This window comes from Chaetura pelagica, unplaced genomic scaffold (genome assembly GCF_000747805.2).
Source record: "Chaetura pelagica isolate M959 unplaced genomic scaffold, ChaPel_1.0 scaffold266, whole genome shotgun sequence".
NCBI lineage: Eukaryota > Metazoa > Chordata > Aves > Apodiformes > Apodidae > Chaetura > Chaetura pelagica.
Genome location: NW_009953799.1, coordinates 1,007,416 through 1,017,487, shown reverse-complemented (window position 1 = coordinate 1,017,487; position 10,072 = coordinate 1,007,416). Strand labels below are relative to the sequence as shown.

The 10,072-nt window shown below is 43.2% G+C and overlaps 1 protein-coding gene across 1 annotated transcript in view; it reads right to left on the bottom strand.

The window, feature by feature from the left end:
* The window catches only part of ASMTL (acetylserotonin O-methyltransferase-like), a 35,997-nt gene extending 26,915 nt beyond the window's left edge, over positions 1-9,082 (bottom strand). The window contains exons 1-2 of the mRNA XM_010001187.1: positions 8,991-9,082; positions 4,063-4,099 (exon numbers count right to left, since the gene is read on the bottom strand). Of these exons, the coding sequence (XP_009999489.1) occupies positions 4,063-4,099; positions 8,991-9,082 (129 nt within the window). The remainder of the gene's footprint in view (positions 1-4,062; positions 4,100-8,990) is intronic.
* Positions 9,083-10,072: the final 990 nt, after the last annotated feature.

The following is a 10,072-nucleotide window of genomic DNA, read 5'->3' as shown; positions in this document are numbered from 1 at the left end:
GGGGGCGGGGCTGGGGGCGGGGCAGCTGGTCATACAGCCCCTATTGGCCTCTGAAGTGAGTAGGAAAAGTGCAACGTGAGACCTCATCATTATCCCAAGCAGCTTGCAAGGCATGTGATGCTCTGTGTTTTCTCAGCTGGCTGGTCAGGCAGTAAAATGTATGCTCTAGCATTAAAAAAAAATACATCCACTCGTTAAAACAGCGGTTTACATCAAATTATGAGGTCTCCCTCAGTGTCTGTCTCACGGGTCGTGTGCCTCAAAGGGTGTATGGGGGTCGCCAAATCTGGCAGCCCCACAGAGCTGAGGCTGCCGCAGCCTGTCCCACAGGGTTCCCGCACCGAGCTGTGCGTGTTGCCAGCACCTACACGTGTGCCTGCTGTGCACGGGGTACTGGGATGCGTGATAAACCACATGGAGCAACAGCACGGACATGGAGGCAAACAGCACCAAACGTCCCCTCGTGTTCCCTGCACTGGCTGCTCGTGATGAAGGTCTGACAGCTTCTATCTATCTATCTATCTATCTATCTACCTACCTACCTACCTATCTACCTACTTGCCTGCCTACCTCCCTCCCTACTTGCCTGCCTACCTCCCTCCCTACTTGCCTGCCTACCTCCCTCCCTACTTGCCTGCCTACCTCCCTCCCTACTTGCCTGCCTACCTCCCTCCCTACTTGCCTGCCTACCTCCCTCCCTACTTGCCTGCCTACCTCCCTCCCTACTTGCCTGCCTACCTCCCTCCCTACTTGCCTGCCTACCTCCCTCCCTACTTGCCTGCCTACCTCCCTCCCTACTTGCCTGCCTACCTCCCTCCCTACTTGCCTGCCTACCTCCCTCCCTACTTGCCTGCCTACCTCCCTCCCTACTTGCCTGCCTACCTCCCTCCCTACTTGCCTGCCTACCTCCCTCCCTACTTGCCTGCCTACCTCCCTCCCTACTTGCCTGCCTACCTCCCTCCCTACTTGCCTGCCTACCTCCCTCCCTACTTGCCTGCCTACCTCCCTCCCTACTTGCCTGCCTACCTCCCTCCCTACTTGCCTGCCTACCTCCCTCCCTACTTGCCTGCCTACCTCCCTCCCTACTTGCCTGCCTACCTCCCTCCCTACTTGCCTGCCTACCTCCCTCCCTACTTGCCTGCCTACCTCCCTCCCTACTTGCCTGCCTACCTCCCTCCCTACTTGCCTGCCTACCTCCCTCCCTACTTGCCTGCCTACCTCCCTCCCTACTTGCCTGCCTACCTCCCTCCCTACTTGCCTGCCTACCTCCCTCCCTACTTGCCTGCCTACCTCCCTCCCTACTTGCCTGCCTACCTCCCTCCCTACTTGCCTGCCTACCTCCCTCCCTACTTGCCTGCCTACCTCCCTCCCTACTTGCCTGCCTACCTCCCTCCCTACTTGCCTGCCTACCTCCCTCCCTACTTGCCTGCCTACCTCCCTCCCTACTTGCCTGCCTACCTCCCTCCCTACTTGCCTGCCTACCTCCCTCCCTACTTGCCTGCCTACCTCCCTCCCTACTTGCCTGCCTACCTCCCTCCCTACTTGCCTGCCTACCTCCCTCCCTACTTGCCTGCCTACCTCCCTCCCTACTTGCCTGCCTACCTCCCTCCCTACTTGCCTGCCTACCTCCCTCCCTACTTGCCTGCCTACCTCCCTCCCTACTTGCCTGCCTACCTCCCTCCCTACTTGCCTGCCTACCTCCCTCCCTACTTGCCTGCCTACCTCCCTCCCTACTTGCCTGCCTACCTCCCTCCCTACTTGCCTGCCTACCTCCCTACCTACCTCCCTACCTCCCTACCTATCTACCTACCTATCTATCTACCTACTTGCCTACCTACCTACCTACCTACTACCCTACCCTACCCACCCACCCACACCTACCTATAAGCAGTGTGGACCCCTGCAGTAGCAGACTCTAGACAGAACTCCTGTGGCACCAGGAGGGGCTGGAGCAGAGAGCTCTGTTGCCCCTTTGGGGCTACTGGGTCTCCCCACACCCTTGGCCTCCTGCTCCCGTTGCAACGCACGAGGATCAGCCTTTTGCCACCACCACCCAAAAGGCTGTACAACATCCCAAGTATCAGAATTTAAGGTTTGAAATTAGATTTTTCCTATGGGTAGCAGTGACTTGAGCACACTTGAAAGTTTGAAGACATTTTTTGCTCCACTAATTAAAACGTACTAAGAACCTAGGGAAATAATAGTGAATTGAAAATGGAAATAAAATGCTTAGATTAAATACAACTGGGGCTGTAAATAGCTACTGTCAGCAAATCCATAATACTGATGATGGTTCTGAGGTAGCTGGAGAGCTGACTAGAAAGAAAGGGCCTGTGTGAAACAGAGAGAGGACAAGCTCTGTGCTTGTCACAGAGCCTGTCAGAAAAAATGTCCTGATCATTTTTCAGGGCTGTGAAGTGTGTGACACTGCTCCTTGCAAACAAGGAGTCTTGAAAGATACTACAGAAATGGAAACCAGGGTATCTTTCATATGATGCTAATGTAACGTCTGACTGAAAAAAAAGGACAAGGATCTCATCAGGTCATGGAAAGCATGTTTTCTGGCACATGTAGGAAAAAAGAGGAGCTGCTTCTCTTGGAAAAATCTTACATCCCCACCCCTAATGCCTGCAAATTTAACATAGCTGTAAATCCCTATATGTGTATGTTGTCACGGAGGCTTCAGCGAGGGAAGAATGCAAGCCAATCAATATGATTGATAGAGCAAAACTTCACTTTATTGGAAAAGAACAGGCACTTATATACTTTCATCCCGAGCTGCACATGTCCAGAACTACAGTTATGATTGGTCAGTTGTACTAGAGCCTGCCACGATCTGAACAGTTCCTGGGCTCAGGCATACACATGCTCAGTCAGAACTCTCTGCCCCGCTTCCTTCTTCGGCACATCCGGGTGTTTACTTCTTGCCTTCACTTTTATCAGCTGGTTCCCATGAGAAAGTCCTTGGTCACTGAGGCCCAGGGGTTCTCCTGCAAAAACTGGATTGCTCACATATCCATTGTTTATTAATTAATTAAAAACTCCCCCCAAAAGCCAGCCTTCTTACTGTGTTCAGTTTTCACACAGGAAAAAATGAAAAAAAAAAGAAATAAAATTTCATTAGGATACATGTCATAGCCATCAGGTGATGTATTAATATAATAGTGTGTTTCTCAGGCTCATGTAGAACATTTTTGCACGTGAGACATTTCATAAAACTTGCTTAATGCACATTTATTCCCTGACAGGTTGAATGGGAAAGAGCACAGTGTTTTCACAGGAGTGGCTATTATTCATTGCAGCAGTAAAGGTACATGTATTATTTCATTAATACTCAGTATTTTCGTTAAACATTATTCTCATAAGGACTTGTACAAGTAAAGAAACAGTAGGAAAATTTTTCATATACTGTCTGAATTGGCTTCCTACTCAAGATGAGAATTTACCTTATTAATATATTAATTGAAACCTCCCCCCAAAAGCCAGCCTTCTTACTGTGTTCAGTTTTCACACAAGAAGGAGGATGACAAAATACAACAGACCTCAGAAATACTGTCTCTGAAAGCTATGGGACTAAGACTAATTTAAATTGTGGGAATATTCTAAATGAAGTTAAAGTAAGGCAGTACAAACTGTGGGACTGAGCAGAATCTGATCCACATGGGAAGTTACAAGGCCGCTGTCTCTAAGAGTAGTTTCATGCATCTGTGTAGTATGTTTTTGGTTTTTTTCAAGCAAAACATCAAATGAATGCAAACAGCATAACATTTCAGTTTGATTTCAAAGCTACAATTTCTCTTTCTAACAAGAACTCTTCCTCTCTGTAGATAATCAACTACAGACAGAAATCACTGATTTCTATGAAGAGACTAAAGTAAAATTTTCTGACCTGTCTGAAGAGCTCTTATGGGAGTATATTCATAGTGGAGAGCCAATGTAAGTAAGACTCTGAAGCTATTCTCACAGTATTTGAGAATAAGCCTTGAGGTACATTATTAATCACCAGTGTAAAACATTCTGTGTTCTGTGAAATCTTGTCGTAAATGATAGCATGGGTCATGCAAGGTGAGTATTCAGTTCCTGTCTAGAACTGTCATTCCTCCAGGAAAAGTGAGCTACCTTTTTAGTACCTTACTTTTTAGTACCCTAACAAATCTGAAACATGAAGAGTGCTGAAATAATCTGGATTGGAGCAAACACTCAGGCAAAATACAATGACCCTTCGGTTAACAGAGGCATTTAGGGAGCTTGGATATCTGAGACAATGGGTAATCCTCATTATAACACAGGTGAATAGAGTCAGTATAGGATAATCAGAGTATTGGAGAACTTTGAAATAAGCTAGAACTTGATTTACTTATCAAAATTGCACTGCTCTAAGAAATGCCAACTCAATTTTATTGTGGACATCTTAAATGTGTTCTATGCTCTTATTCTCAGTTTGTTTCCTCTACCCTTGCAATATACTTGTTACTTAAAGGCAACATTACTTCCACAAAAGAAACAGGATGAGAGCAGAATGCCTAAAATCAAGTTGGCTAGATTGTTTAAAAGAAAAAAAGGAATTATTTCAAGACAACAAGGGACTGTTTGTAACTATGGAATTTGCTTCTCCTTTGTGTTAGCTGAAGCTTACGGGAAAGAGGAACTAAGTGTAGACTTTGGATTTACTGAAGTGCCTACATGTAAATGAGGCATACTTTCTGAACATGTAAGGTTCCCAGCTTATTAAAGACACTGAAGCTAAATTGGATTATGCAGAAAATAATCTTTTGGCAAGAATACACTTTGTAACAACAATTCCTAGATGGGTTTTTGGAAGATAAGTAAGCTGATGTAAGATTAAGTGTGGATCTGATCAGAAATTTACAGCTTGAAGGAGAAGTTACCATGAATTTTCAGGAAGAATATCAGGTTGAAAAATATTTCCCATGAGAAAGTCCTTGGTCACTGAGGCCCAGGTGTTCTCCTGCAAAAACTAGATTGCTCACATATCCATTGTTTATTAAACAACCCGCAACATGTGTACATCTTTAACATGATATAACCAAAGAAAAGGAAATTGCAATTGTATGCATGCTCCTAGAATTTGGGGCACAGTTCTTGTCCAGAGTAATCTTTCTAGACTGTGCCTTGCTTCATGTGGGATATAAACAAGCTTGACAAACTAAATTCAGACACTCCAGAGGAGTAAGATGATAATACAAAGTTTTCCATCTCAAACCAATGGGCCTGATTTTCTTCTTTTTCTCATTTTATTCAGTCTTCCAGTGTAGTTTGACTGACATAGAAGTGAAGCAATGAAGTTATGCCTCAAACCCAACATGTATATATGTATGAAGAACAGCCTTGACAGAAAGAACATCTTCTGTCCCCACCAGCTTGTTTTGGTACACAGAATTGGATTTCAGTCTGTCTTGAGTCATCTGTAGAGCCTGTACAGATGCACACAACATAACTCATCTTTGTTACATGTGATGTCTCATTAACTCCAGAGTAAGACAAGCATGACTTGCCTCCCTTGGCTGAATTCTGCTTGTATACTGCTCCTCTGATTTGCACAACAGACTTTTTGAAGGTTAAACAAATAAATAAATACATAAAATACCATATATGGAATATCTATAGATTGTTTTACATGAAAGATCAGGCAATGTTAAAAAACTGAGATCACTACAACAATTTTTTTTATGCAAACAGAATAAGATGTGGCTTTTTTGTTATTATTTTTAAGGATGGGTAATTACTAAATTTGTTATTCTGATAAACTTACACGACAGATTGAGTCTATTTAAGAGACAATGACTTGAAGTTATTAAAATACACACTTTCATTTACCTTTATGCTATTTTTGTTGGTCTAAAAGTGGGTTCAAAGGACCCTTTGTGAGCAAGGTAAACAAAATCCCACAAGCTGCCACAGCTCCATAGCAGCCCTGCAAGAGTCCAGGCAGAACAAGTGTGAGGCTGCAATGAGGTGACCACTGAGGTGAAGATCAATAACACCAGCAGTTATCAGGAAAGTTTCTGTCTTGGCTGACTATGCTAGTCAAAGATTAGCTTGTTCAAGGTTGCTTATGAAACTGTTGACTTTTTCAAATATCCGAGGTATTTTAAACAAGAGCAAAATAGCAGTTAGAGCTCTGAGCTGAAGAGACCTTGCTTCAATATTTTTGTTCCGAACGTCTCTGCTTTTCTGCCTACATGTTTATATTGTGGCCACCCCAGTAATACTTTCCAGCACCTAAGGAACACTGTGATAACCAAAGCCTTGTGCCTACTTTTACATATATCACAATGATTGTAGGTGTTCAGCCTGGACGTATAATTTTGCTGAGTCACCTGTGCAAGATCAACTTGTTTGAGGACCAACACATTTCCATTGTGAAGAAATTAGTGAAACCCAGAGCTGTTGCTATGAAGGGAATGAATGTTTCACCTTTCACAAGGCAGCTTGGCTTTTCTAGGATAACCTCATTAATTCCAAGAGCTCAGACACGTTTTTCAGGGACCCTCTTTCTGCCATTGAAATCCAACCATAGTCCAATGTGTCTGCGTAGTTCATGAAGTAATTAATAGATTTTGTTCTATTACTGTAGGAAAAAGAGCATTAGTGGTTTACAGATGGATTCTAATTCATTCTTCCAGACTACTGAAGATTTACTGGGCAATTTTAAGACTTTCAGGAGCAGTTTTCCAGACTTAGGGAGTGCTTTCAGAGTGGGTACCTTGGATTTCTTTCACCAGTCTTATTTTTTAGCTCTGTGTTCTCATATTCCATTTTTAAGAACCCTTGTCAATTCAGTTTTCTTAAGATCAAATCTAAATGTTCCTTCTTAATCTTCTTGGATGGCCTGTAACAGCTTGGTGTATCTGCATGATCACTTTCCATAATTTTCTTTTCTATTTGAAGTAGCGTGGTGTTGCAAGTATATAGAGATATTTTTTGGGAAACCACAGGAAGTCAGATTAAATAAAATTTTAAATTAAATATGTGGCATGTATAGTATTTAATGTCTGTAAATGTTTGCTTATATGCTAAATTGAATCTATTTATCTCACATAGCTATCAAATTACATTATACCTTGCCTGTGAGGAAGCCTCACCACTGGTGAGGGAATGTAGTATATCTAGTCCTAGAAGAATACCAGCCTGTATCTCAGGCAGCTCTGTGTCCATCTCATGGGAAAAGGAGAAGCAGCTACATCAAATATGGATGTAACAATGCCAAGGATGAGAGCATGGCCCTACACAAAAGATCTCTTAGGAACACAGAAATCATTACCCAAACCCTAGTGGAGCATCCTTGGCCGGTGTATTTAAATAGCGTAAAGATGTTCTTTCCAAGAATTAATTAAAGAAGGGATGTCAGGAATTCAGAATAAGTGCTTTGCTTTTGTCCTCTGCCACAGACAAGGCATTGCAAGGTGGAGAAGCCTAGAGCCTTGAAAACAATCTTCCTGTGAAAAGGAGGCAAACCAAATCCTAGTGAGAGGAGCACAGAATGACACGTTTTGTCCCTGTGCTGTCCAAGCTGCCAGGCCCAAAGTGCCAGCACAAGGCAGAAGAAAGAAAATAACTCTTCCTTGCTGCTGGTTTCCACCTGATACCAAACAAGTGCTATAGCCCCTTCTGGGATGAAACGATGTGCTGCAAGCATATCCCAATTTACATGGTATAGAAGCAACATCACAGTTCCATACACATCCATAGATGTCTTTCCCAGCTGTTGCCACAGCCCAGTGTCTGCTGCTGAAAGCAACTTCGGATCTGCAGCTGGCTTTCTCTGTGCTGCCAGCTCGAGGCCAACAGCCAGCCTCAGAGGAGAAGAGGGTGCAGTGCCCAACAGCCCTGTAATCACTAGGACAGGAGGGTGTTTGCTGACAGCATCCCTAGTTACCCACATCTTTGAGAGGCAGTGGATTATATCAAATCAGTGAGCCTGTCTTAGAGTTACATGACTGGCTTGTGCTGCAGGGATAGTGCCACCTCTCATCTCGGTGTCATCCCAGCCTCACTCCTAACAACACCTCCATAATCTCTAGAGGAAAATAAATGGTATATCAGAAGATACAGACAGTTGTTCCTGAATTGTTTATATTTGAAAAACACAGAAGTTCATAAAATATTTTCAGAAAATGTGTGCACATAATGTATATATTATATATGCAACACGCATCTGTGTGTATTTCTATAAAACACATGTACATTTATGTCAGGTAAAATACAAATATTTTTGGCTAAGTATGAAAAACAAGTCATCCTTCTACTCGTGCAGTATAATGAATACTGCCAAGGCAACGGTATAAAGTTAGGGAAAACGAAAGTAAGATGCAGAGGAGAGAAGGTTTTATGGCTCAGCTGGAATCTGAGCTGCTCCAGGAAATTACTTCCGAGGCTCCAAGGTCAAGTGCATTGTGGAGCTCTTAAGGGTATGTTCTCTATTTAAATCTCCACAAGAGGGCAGTGCATCCCATAATTTTGGTACCTATTTGCTCGCATAATTTAACTTCCAAGTAGCTGCACAGAGCTCTAACTTGTAAGGACTAAAGACCCCTCATCACAAACATTCGAAGTCCTAGTTTTAAGTGGAAGGATAACTTTGTATAACATGCATGTGTGGACATACAGGGGTAACCAGAGCTAATGTCAATAGATCTAGCAGTGTCTTGAAAGAGACTAATTTAGAATGGACCTGTAAAGGGACATTGTAAACACATGAGTAGGTGCTGAAATACGTTTGTAAGAGCTCTTAGGGCCCCTCCAGAAAATGTGCATGGTTGTAAGAACAGGAAAGATCCACACCCTGTGGCCCAAATCACTTAGTTGAATGTGAAAATAAAAACTTAACTACTGTAAGATTAAAGGCTTTAGTTTTGTCTTCTGTCTTCTCAATCTGATCAGATTTATCAGTCGAAGAAAAGTGATCTGCTGTATTTTATCGTGGTGGACTTTAGACTTGGTGGAGCTGCCATGATTTCTGGTCTTACCCCCTGCTGGGCTGCAGAACTGTCAGCAGAAACAGTAGCACCTGGTTTTCAAGGGCAATTTGGGGGTTGCCAGACCCTATGTCAACAAACATGGTTCTCAGCCAATGGGGTGTCTCTGCCCGGGTAGATTGACCACAGGTGAGATCTGATTTAGTCCATAAAAACAGAGTTCCTGCTGGGAAGTCCTTAGTTAGGTTTGTCCTTTGGAGCAGTAGGTCTGTGAGGCAAGCCTGTCCTCCTAGGTCGGGATGCCAGGTAAGGAGCCTTCTCAAGATGGGGTCACCTCCTTGTTGGTGTGTGATGTATTTCTTCTAGATATATCTTTGACTGAGCCTTGTCCCTATAAGGCAAGTTATGGGAGGGAGGGGTGTTATCTTTGAGTGAATGTGCACATGTGGGCTTATTATTATCCATGTTAAGATTAGTAAAAAAAATAAAATAAATACAAACCAAACCAAAAAAAAAAGGCTTAAGAATTCTAGGAATTCTTAAGTAGTTGTGCTTTAGTGTGTTAATCTTTAAGTACTTGTGCTATAATGTATTCCTGAATGATATCTGAATTTATGATATTATTTTTGATTTATCAGAGTGTTAGATAGTGTTGATTGAAATAAGTATTCATTTCTATTTAACCCCTGTGTGTTTGTGGGTACCTTTTCTACAAAGGTGGTTCAGTCTCTTTGTAAAGGTAAATGATGCCTTTATTTTCTCAATTCCTTTGAGTCTGAGAAGGTGAGAAAGACCTGCAGCCTATTTAAGTGTTTGCTGAGGTCCTCAGGGAATATCATTTCCCAGGTCATGAGCCTGCATGGCTTTCCATCAGATAAACAAGCTGCTGTTACAAACGATATAAAAATCTGAGTACAGTTGTCAAGAAGAAGATAGTAAGAGTCCTGGGATGTCAGCATTGCTTTTGTGGCATGGGTCTGTGGCAACACGGAAGCCTACCAACACCTGGCTGGCTGAATGCAAGCAGCAGCTGAAGCAGCTGTAGGCTTCAGAAATGAAGGAGGCAGTCAATGTGACTTCTACCAGGCAGTAAGATGCTTAGAGCATCTACTTTTGATCTGACAAATTATGCT